General features: G+C 39.5%; 2 protein-coding genes across 5 annotated transcripts in view; one reads left to right on the top strand and one right to left on the bottom strand.

Annotated features, from left to right (window-relative positions):
• Positions 1-16,069, top strand: part of POC5 (POC5 centriolar protein) — a 33,721-nt gene extending 17,652 nt beyond the window's left edge. For all 4 annotated transcript variants that reach the window (XM_070377233.1, XM_070377232.1, XM_070377231.1 and 1 more), the window contains 4 exons: positions 1,006-1,159; positions 5,785-6,071; positions 10,007-10,183; positions 12,992-16,069. In XM_070377233.1, the coding sequence (XP_070233334.1) occupies positions 1,006-1,159; positions 5,785-6,071; positions 10,007-10,183; positions 12,992-13,135 (762 nt within the window). In that variant the 3' untranslated portion in view covers positions 13,136-16,069. The remainder of the gene's footprint in view (positions 1-1,005; positions 1,160-5,784; positions 6,072-10,006; positions 10,184-12,991) is intronic.
• Positions 16,049-20,973, bottom strand: part of ANKDD1B (ankyrin repeat and death domain containing 1B) — a 74,395-nt gene continuing 69,470 nt past the window's right edge. Inside the window, 7 exon segments of the mRNA XM_070378480.1 lie at positions 16,049-16,224; positions 16,598-16,666; positions 16,748-16,953; positions 17,210-17,361; positions 18,841-18,920; positions 18,923-18,955; positions 18,958-19,057. Of these exon segments, the coding sequence (XP_070234581.1) occupies positions 16,163-16,224; positions 16,598-16,666; positions 16,748-16,953; positions 17,210-17,361; positions 18,841-18,920; positions 18,923-18,955; positions 18,958-19,057 (702 nt within the window). The 3' untranslated portion in view covers positions 16,049-16,162.

The raw sequence follows: 20,973 nt of genomic DNA, 5'->3' as shown, positions 1-20,973 counted from the left end.
TTAGCTAAAAATGAAGACTAAAAACAAAAATGTTTACACCCATGGCAGATCCACGTCAATGTATGGCAGGAACCGCCATAATATTGTAAAGTAGAAAGTGAAGTCGCTTAGTCGTGTCTGACTCTTTGCAACCTCATGGACTGTAGCCTGCTAGGCTCCTGCATCCATGGGATTCTCCAGGCAAGAATACCGGAGTGGGTTGCCATTTACTTCTCCAATTGTAAAGTAATTAGCCTCCAATTAAATAAGTTAGTTAAAAAAAAAAGTTTATCCTTATGTTATTTTAAATAAACTGTGTTTTTATAAGTTTGATAAAGCAGTTATATATAAATTGAAGTTATTTAGACTTATAACAATAATATAACATTGTTTCCAAGTGAAAACATTTGAGACACAAAATGAAAATAAGCACCATATTGAAGAATGCAGTAGGCCTCTTGAAATCAAATATTAAAAGGAAAATTTTTTTCATCATTATAATACTAAATTCTTAAAAGTTTTATTATGCAAATAACATTCTGTGATTGACAATGACATGCAAAAAAACGTAGTCCCTTTAGATTTGGTCTGTGGGTAGGTGTTGTACCTAATGCCACTTTGCACTTTAAATTCTGTAGATAACACTTAGCTAAAAAAAAGAAGAAATCAGGTACTGTTGCTGGCAGAATATTTTACTATCCAACATAAAAGTATATGGTAAGAAATAACAGCCTTTTGTATAATTAGAATACACCAGTCCTGATTGAAGCCAGTATGAAATTCCCTTTGTTTAAACCTTGACCTTATAGTTAGGAATGAAAATGTTGTGTTGATGGAGACACTGGAGGTAAAATGCGTCTTTTAAAATAATTTGAGACTCAGTGGAAGAAGTATGCTAAAGTGATTTTAGTATTTCATACGAAAATAACTTCACAGTATAAGAAGTCTCTTTTTTAAAACAATAAATGATATTCTTCCTTGTAGCTCAGTTTTTTTTCTTCTTTTTAAAAATTCTCCTGATTTTAGTTAACTGGAGCTTTGGAAAATGCAAAAGCTGAGATCCAAAGGATGCAGCATGAAAAAGAGCACTTTGAAGATTCCATGAAGAAAGCTTTCATGAGGGGTGTGTGTGCGTTAAATCTTGAGGCCATGACGATATTTCAGAACAGAGGTGATACAGGTTAGTGTTTTAGTTAAGATTCTCTGCCTACTTTCAAAAGGGATTTGAGGAGATTCCAGTGATTGGTGTGGTCTGCAGCACTAATTTTCTTATCCAGTATCTTATCCAAACACTATTTTAAATATCATAATGTTATATCCAGTTTTAAATCTGCCATGAAAATTCTGTCTGTCATGGTTACTTACAGTATCTTATATCTGATCCAGTAAACTGTTAATATTTAGGCTCAGTGCTGTAATAATGCTTTGAATATATAACATTATTTTAAAGCTCTTTTAACTATAATGGTAATGCCTTTAAGTATAAAATTTCTGTTTTTTTCCTAAGTAGCCAAATGCCTTGAACTGTTTTGTTGATTAAATATTTCTTGTCTATTCATGGTTCCCCGTTTTTGCTTGTCTTCCAGTGTAAGAGAGGCCTCAACTAAAACTCATTTCAACAAATACAAATATAGGCCTATCTGTAGAAGTCAACTAAAATAACGCTGTGTCAAGAAAAGTCCATGTATTGGCTCAGATCTGAATGATTCTTATCATCCTCATGACATAGAACAGCTTTGCCACCAATTTACAATGGGGCCTATTTTGCTCACTGGGTTTTAGAAAACTAAAATTTCTTCTATGAACAAAGAAGATAATATAAATCTTCATTACCTGCTTTATAGCGGGTTCTTGTGAAAATGCAATGAAATACAACTGCAAGCACTTTAAAAGACAAAAAACACTTAACATGTAAGAGGCTAGTAATGATATAATTGTTGCAGTCTTAAGTTGGCCTCATAAACTTAATGTATATAAATATGTGAACATTTTTGCAGTATTTTTAAATCCTGCTTGAAAATCAGATTATTCATCAGTGACACAGTTTTATTTTGTAACATTGTTAATATGATTTCAGTCCTGTGAACAACTTGTCTGTGCTTGTTATGCCCTCATTTCAAAGCACCAACAAATATTTTTTATTTCAAATGTGTGTGCTGTGGATGGTGGTGAGTTCAGGCAAGTTGTGTTCTTTCTAAAGCAGTCGTGGTCTGTGGCCCCCTGGCAAGTTAGAGACTTAGGCTCAGATAGACCCTCAAGACTGAATCTTTATCTTGCTGATACCCAAATGAGTACTGGATTTCTCCAACAAGTGGGCTTTTAATTGAGTAGTAATGCTGGAAACAAATGTACCATGTCCAGTGATTGAAGAATCTGCTTTCAGTTTTAATTGTTAGCAAGTTGAATATATTAAATTGAAGAAGTTAACTATCTACTTATAAAAACATGTACTGGGTTTCACAAGTGCAGTGAGAACTTAGAATCATTAGAACTTGCTACATTCGATTACAAGAAGTCTATTTAACATAACCTACTTAAGGTTGTGAATTGACTTAGGATACAGTGTTTTACCACCTCAATATATTTACCATCTTAAATTTGTAAATTCAAATACAGCAGTGTCTCCTACGGGCAAATATGCATAGTAGGATTTCTGATGTGTATTCTGATCGTTATACAATGCGACTTATTTTGCTCCTGTTGCCTTGAAGTCTATTGTCATCTGTAGCTAATGCCAGGTTCTGGAATCTGAGAGGTTTTGCGTGGCCGTGTGCTTTGTTTATTATAACAATGGAATAAAAAGATGGCAGGAATAGTAAGACACACATCAGCAGTACACTCTAGTATTGATGAAGCTACCAAAGGCAGAAGCTCATTGTAATCTAATGCTGGGCTTGCTCTGTGATAATTAAGTCTTGTGGCATTTTAATAACAGCTATTAAAATAGAATTTTTAAAATTCTCAAGAGAAAAGAAAATTATTCCTGGTCCCCTGAAGATAATTGTTTTTTATAATTTTTTTAATTTCTTCCAATAATTTGCTAGCCATAATCCTCAGTGCATCATATTGTACAGTGTCCTAATAAATCTTATAGTTCAGATAGAAGTTTCTGCTGCTGCTGCTGCTGAGTCGCTTCATTCGTGTCCGACTCTGGGACCCCATAGACAGCAGCCCACCAGGCTCCGCCGTCCCTGGGATTCTCCAGGCAAGAACACTGGAGTGGGTTGCCATTTCCTTCTCCAACACGTGAAAGTGAAGTCGCTCAGTCGTGTCTGACTCGTAGCAACCCATGGACTGCAGCCTACCAGGCTACTCCGTCCATGGGATTTTCCAGGCAAGAGTACTGGGGTGGGGTGCCATTGCCGTCTCCGAGAAGTTTCTGTGAGGTAGACAAATTGTGACAATACAAATGGCCTTTAAAAGGATTCCTGCCAATTTTTAAAGTAGTTTTAGGAACAGTATAAAAATACTTTCTAGCTGAAAAATGTGTCCAGTTAGAATAATTACGATACTGGTTCCATACCTGATAAGTCTGCCGCCCACCTAAAAGTAGACAATCAGAGTCACTTTATGAAAAACATGTTAAAACTCAGTGTGTATGTGTGTTTTCAAAGCAAAAGCAGTCTTTTTATTTTTTTATTTTATTTTTTTTTTTGGTTAGAAATAATATTTATTATTCCCTCCCGCCATGTACAGATTACTTTTCAGAAACATGAACATATTATCCATGTCTTCATCAATAACAGTTTGTAGAAAATAAACTTAATTCATATCTTGTCAACAATATAGTTCTATCATTTTTTTTGAAACAATAGCCATTTTATTTTTCCATGTTAGTTCAAGAATAGCTTCAAGTTTTACATTTCAGATCAAACCAAGACAATCTTTGTTTCTAGGTAATTGCCTGACAGAGCCCCCCTACCACCCCCTAAAAAATTCTATACCCTAAGTGATAAACTCTTCTTGTACATTCAGCAAACTTTATATTGGAAAAGAAAAAGAATAATTGAGATAGGTACTTACTCTCGTGCACAGTAATAAATCTAGCTGAGCTTCTACTCCTTGCTTTGCAATGATGTTTACATAAAATAAATCATATCTTATCAAGTTACAATGGTAATTTCTTGAAATGTGTTTATGGAAGCTATACACTTAATCCACTGAAATTTCCTTCTGATTTTTGAATCTGCAATTAAACCATTGCCATAAGGAAAAGCTTCATCCCAAGAAGCTTTTCTCTCTAAAGGCTTGAATCGTCTCTCAGATCATGTAAAGAGATACGTTAAAAGCACAAGAAAAAATGTTTAGCTTGCTGACATAATGCCCTTAAGTTTGCTGACATAATGCCCATGTCTTAACTTTTTATATTGAATTAGTCTCTCCAAATTATTTCAAAGGACCTAGGCATTATAATCCTCATTAAACTTTGTTAATGAAGTAACTGTTGCTCAATTTTATATAAAGATATTCTCAAGACAAGAACTTACATAGTAGCCCAAATTTCTAGATGGAAAGAGGACAACATAGAAAACCATTTAAACATAGGGTTACACAATGCCCTCTATTCAAATATTCTGAAACATCTCAGTGACTGAATATTGAAATCCTCACCTGATGTTTGATATCAGGTATATATGGATTTCCCTGGTGTCTCAGATGGTAAAGAATAAGATCTGGGTTCATTTCCTGAGTCAGGAAGATCCCCTGGAGAAGAGAATGGCTACCCACTCCAGTATCCTTGCCTAGAGAATCCATGCACTGAGGAGCCTGGCAGCCTACAGTTCATGGGGTCACAAAGAGTCAGATTTGACTGAGCGACTAAGCACGCGTGCATATACAGTCTCAAATGGAAATTTTAACCAAATCCTCATACTGAGAGGGAAAAATCTAGAATAGGACCCTTCATCCTAGCTTCTGGAAGCTGACATTTTATATTTCTTTGATCTAAGACTAAGTTTCAGTTCTGAGAAAAGGTTACTATATATGTGTCACTAAATCAGTTGTGTACAAATATGCTCTTAATTCATGACATATAATCTACCTGCAAGAATTCATTTCTTCTACAGTATCAAAAGTAAAGATTTTAGTGTTACAAACTGATCTATTACTGTTTGCTGAAAAAATCAAGAATTAAAAATACATTGGTTTTTAAACCACAAGTTGTGAGTGACAGTGATGTGTCAGTGTTGGTTAATCGACTGTGACAAATATATCACTGTGTGCATAATATCCATTGTAGGGGAGGTTGTGGGTATGTGGGAACAGGGAGTATATGGGAACTCCATACTTTCATTCAGTTTAGTTGTGAACCTAAAATGTCTCTAAAAAGTTTATTTAAACAAAAATTCATTGGTCTTGTTAGAATAGCAGTGATAGATGGTAAATGAAGAGGGTAGGGTGATTATCAGAAAATTATTCTAAAGATCTAAATACCAGGCCATTTATCAGGGTAGTTGTATGAAATAATGGAAAGAACATAAATCCTTAGGCACAGTGTGACCGTATTATTGTAGTGGTTGTAAGGTCCCAGGTGAGTACCTAATTTTTTTTTCTTTTCACATAAAAGCAAATCACTCATTAACTGTCATGTGTCAAAGTGGTCTGAAGTCTTTAATGGTTAATGCTGACATTAACCAGTCAACACTGACATAGTGTATTCACTGAACCCTATTGACATATCCAGTGATAACACATTTCTGTATTTCTGTGGGACCAAATTTTAGCTAGGACGGATTTTCCTTGTTGGGAAGAGAAAAGTAATCTTAACTTGGAAACGTGTTAATGGAATTAATGTGTGGTTTCTAGGAACAGATTTCACAACCAATAAAAGGGAAGAGTATGGGCCTGGTGTTCAAGGGAAAGAGCCTCCTTCTGCTCATTTGGATGCTTCAGCCGCTCCGGTGCCCTCAGCGGGCGCAGTGCCGCCGTCCCCACCAGCAGCAGCCCTCGGAGCCACCTGCGCGGCTGCCTTTCCCTCGGCGGCTTCCGTCACCTCTGCCGGCGCCACTTCCTCTTCCTCAGCCCACGTCTCGGTCTCTGCCCCCCATGGCGCTGGGCTGATAGCTACAGCTTCTGCTGCACAGGAGGAAATGGTCAGTACAGTAATGTAGGTGCTTGTGCTGGGAAAAGGGTTCCAAACTTCTTTGTATAGTGGATATTTTGAACTCAGAACCTATTTTGCCATGGAGAAAAAAAAATCTAGATGGTCTTTAGGCCAATCCACAGAAAATATTTAATATACAAATTAACTAAAACATTAATTTATAGTGAAAATAATACCTGACAATTCTATTACAGGAGTGATAATTTAAAATGAAGAACGTTTTAAAGGAAAGAAAGTTTCAAGGGTCTAGGAGGCTAATGGCTCTTCTGTACATTTTCTGTTCAACTGTCTGTGTTAGTCACTCAGTTGTGTTCGACTCTGTGATTCCCATGGACTGTAGCCCACCAGACTCCTATGTCCATGGGATTCTCCAGGCAAGAATACTGGAGTGGGTAGCCATGCCCTCCTCCAGGGAATCTTCCGGACCCAGGGATCAAACGTGGGTCTCCCACGTTGCAGGGAGATTTTTTACTGCCTGAGCCACCAGGGAGGCCTTCCCTCTTCATGGATGGCAGATACTAATGCTACTCTGTAGTGACTCCATCTTAATTTGATTAGGTTTTAAGTTTTCATTTATAATTGGAATGAAGATAGCAATTGTTTTTCCTAAAGTCACTAGCTGCTAATAGAGGGGTCCATAGAGGGGGAGGAGAAGGCAATGGCACCCTACTCCAGTGCTCTTGCCTGGAAAATCCCATGGACAGAGGAGCCTGGTGGGCTGCAGTCCATGGGGTCGCTATGAGTCAGACACGACTGAGCGACTTCACTTTCACTTTTCACTTTCATGCATTGGAGAAGGAAATAGCAACCCACTCCAGTATTCTTGCCTAGAGAATCCCAGGGACAGGGGAGCCTGGTGGGCTGCCGTCTCTGGGGTCGCACAGAGTCGGACACGACTGAAGCGACTTAGCAGCATAGAGGGGGAAGAGTACTGAAGGAGGATGGAGTATTTGTGGGAGAATTTACCTGAAGTTCAATTAATCAAACTATTTATCTGCATATCATGGTTCTGACTTCCTGGCCTCCTGTTGTGAAACCTGTATTCTTCAGTGTCTCTCAAAGGGCATAAGGATACTGGCAGAGTTTATCAAATTCAACTCTGCAGGGCTTTTTAAAAATAACCATATGCCCTTCTTCCCTAGTCTGGCTTGGATCTGGCACAAAGCCTTCTATAAAGGCACTGGGATGATTCTTATTTGCTTGTCTCCCTCTCCTCCCTGACCCTAACCACTTACATGAAAGGAAGAAAGATGGCCGAGTAGGTTTTAGGTTTTAAAAGAGTTAGATTGGAGATGTGCTCTCATAGTGCTCAGCAGCTCTCTGTAGCTAAGGGAACATATTGAGTCAACTGGACGATTAGTCATCTGAAGTATTCCTGCTGACTTGAATTTCTGCCTTTGGAAAGCTACTAACTTTAGGGGGAAATTTTTAAAATCTATTTTTGCAAATCTCAACGTATTTTTGCTCCTCATTCAAAGAGGCTTAAAAAAAATATGACTTAAATTTGAATGTGTTGGGGAGTTTTGATTTAGAAAGATACTACAGTTCTACTGGCATGTGTTCAGCTGTGTTTATTTTTCATGATTACACATTTTGAAGTGAGATCCTATACTAATGATCTCATTTAAATAAACATGGTGGTTTGTCATTCATATGCATATCCAGATAACACAGAGAGCTAGATTTTTCAAAATTCCCTTCTAAAATATGACTACACGTACATTTGTACATCTGGGTTTGTATCTGAATCTGAATGTGTGTAGGAAGAACCCAATGAATGAGTCTGTTTACCACCCTTTTTTATTACTTTTTGAAACAGTTTGGTTACCTGAGACAATTTTGAAGTCTTTGAAACCTAAAAAACACAATATTAGATAGGCCTTTTTCTTCCCCCATCCCTCCAACTACATTCTGCTCCTTCAGAACAGTCACACATTCCATTTCATTGACGTAAGTACAGCCTTTAGAGAGAAAGGAGAATGACAAACTAATCTGTAGGTATCATGCTAGTTTTCTTCCTTTTCTATTTAATTAAATACTCAGTTCAGTCGCTCAGTCATGTCCAACTCTGAGACCCCATGGACTGCAGCACACCAGGCCTCCCTGTCCATCACCAACTCCTGGAGCTTACTCAAACTCATGTCCATCAAGTCAGTGATGCCATCCAACCATCTCATCCTCTAAATTAAATACTCAGATTTACCTCAAATATGTCTTCTTGCTTTTGGAAAGAACCATAATGACAAAAGCAGAAACAAATACATTATTTGGATTACTTACCTTACATGAAACCATTGTTGCTGGACACAGGAAAAGAAGAGAGATTTGTGATTCAGGACCGGCTGTCTTTCTCTTCATTTGAATCACAGAAACTTCCTTTCCTTCCAAAACGTTTTCTAGTCTTCCTCAATATTTCCAGGACCTGAAGGAGGTGTGTATAGAAAGTAAACTGCAGAGTATCAGGAGACAAATAACTGAAGAAGGGAGGTATACTGTTCTAGTGAAAGAATGTTTTCATCTGTAAAATTATTTCATTTCTGCAGACATCATCAGTGTGTTAAAATATCATAATTTCATGATGAAAATAATTTTCAAAAAATATATGTGCTCGCTTTGACAGCACGTGTACTGAACGTGTGCTGTTTAGCAAATGTACTATTGTAGTTCACAAAGTGGAACAGTAGATGGCACTTGACTTTTTATAACTCCAGTTGAAATAATTGGAAGAGTTTGAATTAGATTTTTAAGCTGTTCAGTAAGGTTTCTCTTCACTCTTCATCTGAACGGAAAGTGAAAGGCTAGCATTAGTCAGCTGGGGCTGCTCTCCCTGTTTCATAAATGAGGAAGCTGAGGGCTAGGGAGAATAACTTGCCAGTGGACACAGTTACTAATGCAGTTTGAATTCAGAGTTTGAAAATCTGGCTTCAGAGCCCTGTACTCTTGAGCAATAATCTGCATTGTTTCCATGTCAGATACTAAATACAAATATTAGAGTTGTCTAAATATGCCATTTCCCTTTTTTCTTACTCCTTTTAATTTTTGCCCAGCTGGAGTATTGTCCAACTGTAAGCAACAAAAGCTGTAAAACCTGGCATTACCTTTTGATATGATCATCCCATTTTTTTGCAATACACTGCAAATAGCTCTCAAAGGAAAAGGAAGGTCCAGTGGTTAGGATTCCGTGCTTTCACTGCTGAGGGACTGGGTTCCATCGTTGGTCGGGTAACTAAGATCCCACAAGCCACATAGTGCGACCCCCCCCCCCCACCAAAAAAGAAAAACCTATTCGTGAAGAAAAATTATATTAACAATGCCATAAGGAAAAGGGGAAGACAGAAAAGCATATGTGTACTGGTAATTTATCCATAAGGGTCGTTCATTAAACAGATTAGTGGTTCTGAAGAATAGGGATTGTTTGGGAAGGGAGATGGATATGACTCTAAAGAAAGGACAGTGTGAGGGAGAGCCTTGTGGTGATGGAACAGCTGTGTATCTTGATTGCAGTGACAGTTACAGAAGTCCACATGTGATATAGTGGCATCCGTGCCAGTGCCGACTTGCCGGCTTTGCTGCTGTAAGTATGCAGTAATTGTCTAAGGTGCAGTCGTTGGAGGAGGCTGGGTGCAGCACACGTGGGGCCTCTCCGTGCACTCTTTGCCGCTTCCCATGAATCTGTAGCTGTTTCAAAATAAAGCTTTAGAAGTTCCTAAAATCCTATAAAATAGCTGGAATACCAAGGTTAAAGGGGTATTTGAAATGGTTGGTTTTATGTTATGTTTTTTGTCTTGTTTAAAAAATTTTCCCCATATTAGAGTTGGTTGAATATACAATTATTTTAAGCGCCTGTGTATTTTCAAGTTACAGAAGCAAAAGTACCGTAGATTTTGCCATAGATTTTCTGCCAACCAGATATTTCTTTTACAGTATGGGCCCAGGGTGGTGACATCAGCGCAACAGAAAGCTGGGAGAACAATCACGGCCCGGGTCACAGGGAGGTGTGATTTTGCTTCAAAAAACAGAATCAGTAGCAGTTTGGCTATAATGGGAGTTTCTCCTCCCATGAGCTCCGTTGTTGTGGAAAAACATCATCCGGTCACAGTGGTGAGTCTGCTTTTGATAACTTTTGGTCACAAAACCTTTTTCCTGAGAGATGATAGACTAATAAGCACTTAAATGCCATGTTGAGGAGAAGATCAAAATCCATGATAACTGGTACTTGTTGTGCCTTTACGACCACAGTCTTTATATACTTAAATGGTCACATCTGCTTTATATGTGTACCTTTCCTATTTTAAGAGATGAATTTCAGAGACTTGTTCCTTGTCAGTTGTGTGCTGTGTGTGCGTCACTCGGTCGTGTCCGACTCTTTGCGGTCCCGTGGACTGTAGCCCCCCAGATTCCTCTGTCCATGCGATTCTCCAGGCAAGGATACTGGGGTGGGTTGCCATTCCTTCTCCAGAGGATCTTCCCGACCCAGGAATCGAACCCAGGTCTCCGGCGTTGTGGGCAGATGGTTTACCATCTGAGCCACTAGGGAATGAGGGTAGGGGCTCATCCGGGATAGTATAAAAATTATCAAATACAAAAAGTAATCCAGTGTGTTGATGGCCAAAAGGGTAAAATACATAAATGATTTCTCAATAATTTTTTTAAAAAGACAAAAACTGTTTACTCATTAACTGCTATCCATATAGCATATTTTTTACCCTAAGAAAAACTTATCTACTTTTATGGTGTTTAATTTTTGCTCCTTTTTTTTTTTTTTGAAGTCTTCTTCCTACTTTTTCAAATACAATTGTCAACATATTTCTAACTTGGGGAAAAAATCAGGTTGCAATAAATTCATGGGATATAAAGAAAAGTACATGGAATTTAAGCAAAAATAAATGAGAAAACCTGAGTTAATGCCTTAGTTTAGCTAATTACTTCCTTTGTGATCATATACAAATCAAAAAATATTAGAGCCTCCATTTTTTTGATGTGTAAAACAGGAGCAATAAGAGTACTTAGCTCCTAGAGTTAACTGTCAGGATGCAGGATTAAATGAGGTACTGTGAAAATTAAATGAGATGCATAAAGGCACTTTGTAAACTGTAAAGCCATAAACAAATTTAATTTAATAAAAATTACTAGAGAAGGACACATGGGATATCTCCTGTTATTTCTTACAATCATACATGAATCAACAATTATCTCAAAAAGTTTAATTTCTAAAAGTTATGAGAACACATCCCTAAAGAGAAATAAAGATTGATTTTATTATAACAGAGAATGCCCTCTATATAAACTTGCAGTCTTAAAAAACATTCCTGTCTACTTAATACGTCAAAAAGATGCAAGGAATGATTGTAAATGCTTTTTTTTGTGGATACTAGATTGTTGCTAGATGATTAAGTCAAAAGAAGCCAGATTGATTGTTTAAATTTAGCCTCAAGTGAAGTCCGACAGTGAGGCTGCAGACTGAGATGGAAGTACCGAGTCCAGACTGAACACGTGGAGGGTGGAGAATCATCTTAGCCTCTGTAGGTTGGACAGACTTTGAAAGTCCTTAGATGAGTTCTCTACGTATTTTTGAAAATGTGAGCTTAGTTATCAAAGATGAGAGGAAATGAACTCATTTCTGTTTTGATCAGCACATAGGATATTTATATAGAAATGGGGGAGAGAGACTGTCCATTTGTAAGATAAGATGTAAAGAGAGCACATGTGTTTATTTTTAATTCCGACAAACTGTGGTTTTGTACTGATTGGAGTGATACTTTACAGAAAAAGAACCAAGAAACTATGAAGACTTAAAACCCTGTTTGATATTTATCTAACTGCCTTTTGTTTATTTAGTATGTCCAATGACTCTTCAGTAATTGGCCATGAATTAAATAGCCATAAACCGCTTCCATTATTACCTGCTTTGGATTGTGTAACAGCCACAGTGGCAGTCCTCTGTACTATTTTTCATTTTATTCCAGGATCCCAAGAACTAGAACTATTAGAAACAGTTACTTACTAATAAACCATTCTCCAGATTTCTGACACTGGAGCTCCGTCTGCTGGATAATTGCTTACCCCTAAGGCTACTTGCAGAGAAGGCAATGGCACCCCACTCCAGTACTCTTGCCTGGAAAATCCCATGGATGGAGGAGCCTGGTGGGCTGCAGTCCATGGGGTCGCGAAGAGTCGGACACAACTGAGCAACTTTACTTTCACTTTTCACTTTTATGCACTGGAGAAGGAAATGGCAACCCGCTCCAGTGTTCTTGCCTGGAGAATCCCAGGGATGGTGGGGCCTGATGGGCTGCCATCTAATGGGGTCGCACAGAGTCGGACACGACTGAAGCGACGCAGCAGCAGCAGCAGCAAGGCTACTTGGTTCTGTGCTATGTTTTGTAGACACGATGCCAGTGGTGCCATGGTCTGTTTCTGCAGTTCTCTTGCCTATCATCCCTAAGGAGAAATAGCTCTTTTTTTATGGTCAGATCAGGTGGTTAGCAACTAAAATTTCATACCATTTGCAAAAATCCCTTCCATTTGTAGCGGTTATCCAGTTATTTATGTACAAAGAAACATTTATATAAAATACTTCAAGAAAGGAGCTTATTTTTTATTTCTTTAAAGAGGAACTCTAATTAAATGGAATCTGACATGAGGATCTTTGTTTCAAGAGGTTTTGTCCATTTCCTAAGCAAAAGCTGTATCATAGAGCTTTTGAAATGCGCAGTGAATGTTTTGATATGATATGTATAATTTTACGTCAAGTATTTTAAAGATGACTTTTCTAAATGGAAGACCCTAATAGGAATCTACATGTACTAATGTTTGTTGGGTTAAACTGTAGATAATGAAATAATATTGAAATAATATTTATTATGTATAATTTTATAGAATTGTTTAAAGTATATTTTTGCTTTTCAGCAAACCATTCCTCAAGCTACTGCAGCAAAATATCCGCGGACCATTCATCCTGAAGGTAGTACCTCAGCTTCCAGGTCTCTTGGAACCAGATCAACTCACACCCAGTCTCTCACAAGCATTCAGTCCATAAAAGTGGTTGACTAAAATGAATATGTTCATGTAGAGGACTTTTAATTCTGGCTTTACCAAGAATTAGAAGTCTTTAGTTTTTAAAATTTCATATTCTTAGAACATTATGGATATATCATGTTCATTTTTTCAAAGTTACAAGAGACTTTTTCAAGCTGTACCATCCTTTGTAACTATATGTAGAATTATTTTAATGTTACTTTTTATTTAAGCAATTAAGTAAAATGTTTTTTTTAATTAAAAAAGAAACTGGACTTAATTTTTTTAATAGGGTCAATGTGTCACTGATTATATCAAAGTGCATAAATCCTGTTTTTGTAAAAGGCTAAATCATTTCCAGTGTTACCAAGTAAACTTTGAAAGAGAACTTGATTTTAAAAAATTATTTATGCTAATAGAGACTAAGGTATTATTTGAAAATTTAAAAGATAAAAGCCAAGAATAATAATACCACAGAGTTTTTTTGTGACTTTAGTATATTAGTCCTCATTTTTCTAGGATTCTAACAATTAAAAATAGGGGAAATAGCAATACCTATGAGTAAAATTTTTAATGTTAAAAGAGGAAAAACATTTTACTAGCACAAAAACAGAGTCACCGAAACATCAAAAAGCGGTTTCCTAGTAGAAGGATTCTATTTCTCATGTTCTTTCTCACCTTGTTGAAACTCTGTACCTTTGAACCCTTTTTTGCTCTGAACATGCAGACATTGTCCTGTGGTGGTATAGCCCTGGACAGTTCGGCGAGACTTGTCCTTCCAGGCCTGGCAGAGACTTGTCCATGGCTGGACTAGAGGAAGAAGCCATCTGGACAAACAGATTTAGGAGAACAGAGACCAGGCTTCTGATGGTTTCACTGCTGGCTGACTGGGCTGTCTTGAGCCAGATACTTAATGGCAGGATCCTCACCTGTGAAGTAATGAGATCTACCTACCCCACCTCTTTCCCAAAGTTCTTAGGCTTACATAAAAATGAGCAGATTCCGAAGAACTTGTGTAGAGCCTAGGTTTCTGTATCTTTCATAGAAGTGGGTGGTTTCAGCCTCTTTCTGTCTGAACATGACCTAGCCCTGTGCTCTAATTTTACCACTGGAAATACAGTTTTTCTTACTGCCTCGTGTAGTAATAGGACTAGAGAATAAATGTGAGGTCAGTAAATATCCCATTTTCTAAAGGACACACCAAGGCTTTTTTGAACTATAAAAGCATCTGGCTGTGTCTTAAAGAGTGTTCACCAGGGAAACCCAGGAGAGTATTAGAGCCTTCTCACGCAATAGCATACGATCCTCCCTATACTTGCTGTGGGTTCTGGCTGACGACAGCCAGCTTCTGCTGTGGCAGGCGGCTCTTGGTCTCCAAGGAGCACAAACCCACAGCACCTCCTCTCCCGCCGCCTGCACCACAGGCCTGTTCCTCCCAGGCCTTCCCTGCCCACCAGAGAGTCGAGACATCTGAAGTCTCTGCTCACCTGCAGCGTGGAGTCAGCACCCCACTGGGGCAAACATCCGTTCTTAACTTTCCAAACCCTGTATAAATTGTCCATCCTTGAGGTCAAACAGTCAGTTGTACTTGATACCAGGTGTTGGCCAGTTAGATAAATCACGCTGGTCTCAGCTCTCCCTCCTTCCCCATCTCACTTCCTTTTTCCTTCACTCCTGCTTCCCGGATTTCACTCCTGAGAAAAGCAGTTGCTCATTACTTTGGTCTTGGGCTCTGCTTTTTAAGGAACTTACATGACAGCTAGGGATGGTCTTCAGTATCAGAGCCGCAACCACATAGACAGACTAACGTCAATATTAAGAATACTGTAATTAAGAATATTATAAACATCTTTTAAAGCTTTAAACTCTAGAAATTGTATATTGTCTGCAGCACCAAGTAATTAGTATTAGCCAAATTCAACTGAAATTCAACAGTTAAAACACTTAAACAGTAAAAATATGTATTCATCTTTGTTTATGATTGCATAAAGAGGTGACCCAGATTTTGAATCACGGTCCGTGGAAACCGTGGTCTCAGGCAGCAACAATGCTCTAAACTTTTTAGCATCATGTGAACATCGTACCTGTTTAAAACCTGTTTTAAAAGTTAAATGTACCATTTACAATCAGCATGAGATGAAATATAGAACTATAAATTCATGATATAATAACTGGAATTGCTCACGATTTTATTTCTGGCCTTACAGACTTAGAGTCAGAATTTGATAATGGAGAGCCTTAAGTTATAATGAATAGGTACACATAAGCTGATAGAAATCAATACTTGATTTCATATTTCAGAACTGTCTCAGATTACAGAAATAATGCATGGTCAATATGAAAAAAAAATGGAAAGTACTGAATCACCTGTAACTACATCACCAAGAGATTAAAAAACATTGGTGTATATACCTCTGGTTTTAAGTAAAATATTATATTACATATAGGTGTTATTTAAAGGCAACAGCTACAAAATTTCCAAAGCAAGTTTCTCTTGTGGACTAGAAATCAACAGTTCATTTCAGTACTATAGATACGAGGTTAGGCATTTCACAGGCATGGCACTGTCCATCATCACTCAGCTTTACAGAAGAGACAGCCCTTTCCCCCAACCTATGGAGAAGGAAATGAAAGATCTGAGAACTTGAATATTAGACCAAAGGCTCACAGCTAATAAATTGCAAAACCATGTCTGTCTGTTCTAAAACCCTTGGTTTTTTTCATATACCATAATGTTCCCACCATCATAATTTTTAAAACATGATATACAAAATCGTAGATTATTCTATCACTAGATAAGCTATCAGGTATTGCATCAAATGACAGAAATGGGAAAATCGTATACAACTTGCTTTAAGCAAAACCAAAATTTTTTTGACTTCAGTGGTTGGAAAGTATAATAATACCATTTCATCATCTGTTAGAGAATCCTGTCACTGCCATCTTCATAGTTGAAAGGAAAATGAATACTTCTGCTGAAGAACTTGATGACATTTAAAGAACTGAATTTAAGAGGATTGAATACTGAATGGAAAATCATTTTAGTTTCATTTCTTTAGGCATTTATGAAACTGCACATTTCTTGGGCCTTGAGTCAGCTTCACTTTTAAATTGACGAATCTTTTCTGGAAAAAATCAGATAGCATGATTAATAGCTGACCTTTATTAAGCACTTGCTACAAGTCAGGCACTATCACTCAATCCCACAATGGCCCTTTGACACAGACGCTTTTCTAGTTAACAGTTGAGAACACTGGTGGAGTGAGTTCTCTAGAGAACTTGCTCAAAATCACACAGCCCATTATCTGTCGGAGTTGAGCTATAAGCTCACACAGTCTCACCTAGAGTGCATGCCCTCACCCACTGCAGTGGGCCGCCTCTGAGGGCTCTTGTGGACACTCTTTCAAAGAAACCAAATTCAAAGCATAGGGAACAACCCGGAGCTAGGAGGATAAGACCATGGAAGGTAGACATCATCCATGCACTATTCCTTTGTACCTGCCACTGCTTGAAACAATACTGGATTCGTAACCTGATGTGCTTTTATGTTCTCAGTTTCAGGTAAAACTACACCAGCGAAAATAATGGCAGATGTCCCTATATTTTGCTTAAATGATTATTACATGAATTATAAATAACACCTCTAACATGCTGATAAGGTTTCAAACCATCTTCCCTGACAGTACGGTCCCTGGTAGAGTGCTTTTTGGCTGTTAATCCCAGCTGGCAAAATAATAGCCCATGAGCTCTCTTCTCTCAACGCAGAGAGAACTTCTTCAAACACGCGAACCTGTAGAGGTCCCAAGAGGAAGAGGCATTCTGAGCAAGACCATTCGTAGCTGTGGGGCACTGTCCTGTAACCGCATGAGACGGTTCAGCTCTCTTGCCCACCTCCCATCCCACACCCACCGTGCCCCTCACAAAAGTTCTACACTTTTCAAATGCTCAGCTGGGGAATGACACTGAACCGTCAGGCTGACAGTGGGACCAGAGTGACTAAGTCACCAAAGGAGAAGCTGCGTGTTCAGACACCTAGCTGGCACTGCCGTGGCTCAGGGGAGCACATCTGCCAACTGTCCTCGACCATTTTAAGGGAGCAGCGGTTTCCACCTGTTTGTTGAAAAGTCTAACTCATCAGCTGGTTCTGGAAAGTCCCTGCGCACCAGCTCCTTGTCTAGGTGTTTGACCGGCGTGGCCTGTGTCGCCAGGGCCCCATGCAGCCAAATAAGCAGAGCCCTGTGGCCGTGTTTGCAGAAGCTCTCCTTTCCAGAGCCAAGCACAAAGGGCAGATGCTGACGCCTCCTTCCTGGGAACTCAGTTCTAACTCAGTTTCCACATGGCTGTGGTTGCAAGTTCATTCCCCCTCTGGCAGCTGTGAGATAGGAAGCCCAGTGCATGAAAGCCCTTCCTTCACTGGTTCTAGGGGGCACCAGAGTTTGGAGTTCTTGTCACACACCTACTGTGCTTAACACGGATCAAAGCTGAGGAGAAGGGAGGGAAAATCTTAAAGCAACGTGGAGCTTTTTCTTCAGCGTTCAGATGGCCCTGGGATAGGCTGGCGCTTCTGGTTCAGCCAGTCTGGAGTGAGGATCTGCAGGTCAGTAAGCTCCCAGGTCCTGCTGCTGCAGCACATTAACCACAACCTGAGCAGCCAGCATGCACCCACCTGCCAGGCCAGCTTCCAGAAAGCTCCTCGGATGGAATCTGCAGCTCCTGGCCAGGCAGGACTCCACTGGGCACGTCTCAGTAGACTTTCTACCCCTAAGAGGTGTGGGGGAAGTGCTGGGTGTAGAGATGAGAAGCCATGGGCACTTCTGCCTACAGGTCACAGTTACAAACCCCTGCCAGATGCTGAGGAATGGGGGGCCCGAGCTCTGGGGAGGAAGTCGACTGTTAGACGGACAGGCATTTCAAGGGGAGCAAACTGTACCCATAAAGAATGTACCCCTAGGTGAATCCGGTGCCCCTCCTTATCCTGCTGCCTCCAGACTAATTTTTCTTAAATACCATAATCAACATGTCATTCCTTTGCTCAAATGCCCACCGATTCCTGGGCTTCCCTAATAGCTTAGTAAAGAATCCACCTGCAGTGCAGGAGGTCGAGGTTCAATTTCTGGGTCAGGAAGTTCTCCTGGAGAAAGAAATGGCAACCCACTCCAGTATGCTTGCCTGGGAAATCCCACGGACAGAGGCCACAGTCCATGGGGTCACAAGAGTCAGACATGACTGAACGACTAAGCCACCACCACCACTTCCTTCATGCCAGCTACAGTGTAACTGGATTGTGACTTTTACCATTGATACTGTCATGCCAACCTGATTATCAACTCCATCAAACACGCACCGCAACTGACAGAGCTGACGTATGGATCCCCTCACAGCACTAGACACATTCTAGGCACCCTGTCATGTGTAAATGCAATACACCAAAACCTTTATCCTGACAGCAAGTACTCCGAAGGCATAATGTATTTCCAAATCAATTTTTTAGGTCGAGAGAAATTTCCAGAAGGCAATTCCATTTTTCTGAAGACTTTGCAGAACACTATATGACTAATTAGCAACAAGGAGAAATCTTAACAATACAAAAGAAATCTTTTTAGAAACTGTAATCAATATTCAACATTTTCAATGCATTATCTTCTTTTTTTTCCACATGAAAATGTATCCTTAGAATTAGCAATAAAAGTGCCATAATGTACTTGTATGTGGTGTAAGTGAACTGACTGCCTCTTGCCCACATGGCCTGGGCCATGCTGACCTGACCACTGCTCCTCGATGGCTCTAATCTGGGCGTCCGTAAAGTTCCGCAAATGGGCAGCCTCTGCTGCTCATTGGCCTTCAGCTGACAGTAACCAGGTGCCAGAGCAGACTGCGAATGTGCCTGGTCTCCGGGTTGTGAGCCTGCTTGATCTGGTAGAGCTGGTTGATGTATCCCTTCATGTTCTCGCTCTGCTCCTACATTAAAAAGAACCATATCAGATGATTTCAGATGTTTTCTGCTGATTGCCTCATTTCAGAGTATATATGAATGTATTTTTTTCAGATGGAATCTATAAGGTGGTAACCAAGACTATGCTTTCAACATTAACTGGATTGATGTTTTTTGTCATCCAACATAGAGACAAATGTCTGAAACAAGCTGGGGTCTGTCTGACTCAGGAAGCGTGAGGGACTTTGCCACGCTGTGTCCCATGCCTCTACCCCAGCCTGCTTACCACTCCTAAGGAAACAGACGGGGGTGCCTTGGCTATGGGAATGTCACCACAGCACATGCACCTTTAAATGCCTTACTTCCAGCCAGTATTGCTTTTTCTTCTTTGGGGTGTTTAATTTTCTCCTGTCAACATTTCCATGGGGCCCAGAGAGGATATATTCTTCATGAAACCCCATAGTCGATGCTTCTGTCCCTCCTGCTCTCTGATGACTGTGGGGAGAGTGAACGGGCACCCTGACTCTCAGGGCTGCAGAAGACAGGGCTCCTCCACGTTGTATGTAATACAGCTGCACAGTACATGACACAATCACGTATACAACACAACTGCACTCTATGTAATACAATCACGTTGTGTGTAATACAACTGCACTGTACATAATACAACCACATTGTGTGTAATACAACTGCACTCTATGTAATACAGTCACATTGTGTGTAATACAACTGCACTCTGTAATACAATCACATTGTATGTAATACAACTGCACTGTATGTAATACAATCACGTGTGTAATACAACTGCACTCTATGTAATACAGTCACATTGTGTGTAATACAACTGCACTCTATGTAATACAATCACATTGTATGTAATACAATCACATTGTATGTAATACAACTGCACGGTATGTAATACAATCACGTGTGTAATACAACTGCACGGTATGTAATACAATCACGTGTGTAATACAACTGCACAGTATGTAATACAATCACGTTGTGTGTAATACAACTGCACGGTATGTAATACAATCACGTGTGTAATACAACTGCTCGGTATGTAATACAATCACGTTGTGTGTAATACAACTGCACGGTATGTAATACAATCACGTTATGTGTAATACAACTGCACGGTATGTAATACAATCACGTGTGTAATACAACTGCACGGTATGTAATACAATCACGTTGTGTGTAATACAACTGCACGGTATGTAATACAATCACGTTATGTGTAATACAACTGCACGGTATGTAATACAATCACGTTGTGTGTAATACAACTGCACGGTATGTAATACAATCACGTTGTGTGTAATACAACTGCACGGTATGTAATACAATCACGTGTGTAATACAACTGCACGGTATATAATACAATCACGTGTGTAGTACAACTGCACTCTATGTAATACAATCATGTGTGTAATACAACATGTATTACAGCACTGCAGCCAGGCTGTCCAACAGTACCATGCCTGGATTGAGTCTTGTTTTCTGACTTGTCAAAGTTCCTTTTGTCCCTTTTAAGAATACACACACACACACACACACACAGAAGATTCCACCAGAGTCCTACAGAATCCAACCAGAACAACTGGAGGAAATCACAAAGTGGAAGCAGAGGTCATGGTTCCCTACGACTGCACCTGCCATGCATGTGCCATCAGGGCTCCAGACAAGCCTCCCTCCGGAGGGAGGGAATACGGGACTCCCAGGACACACAGCCCACCAAGAGGCCTCCTTCCCTCTTTTATGTATAGTGACTTCTATTTTTGTCTTTCTTTTTAATAAAAGTGAATCTTAGTGAAAGATATTCTGAACAGCAATCTGGAAGTCAATGCTGGGGCAGGAAGTGGACTAAAGGGGTGCGGGAACCTGGTTTTCAAAACCTACGAGAAGAAAGTTGGGGGGCTTGTGCCCCAGCCTCCAG

This window comes from Bos mutus, chromosome 10 (assembly GCF_027580195.1).
Source record: "Bos mutus isolate GX-2022 chromosome 10, NWIPB_WYAK_1.1, whole genome shotgun sequence".
In the NCBI taxonomy this organism is placed as follows: domain Eukaryota; kingdom Metazoa; phylum Chordata; class Mammalia; order Artiodactyla; family Bovidae; genus Bos; species Bos mutus.
Note: the sequence above shows the minus strand (reverse complement) of the source record. Positions and strands in the feature narration are given on the sequence as shown.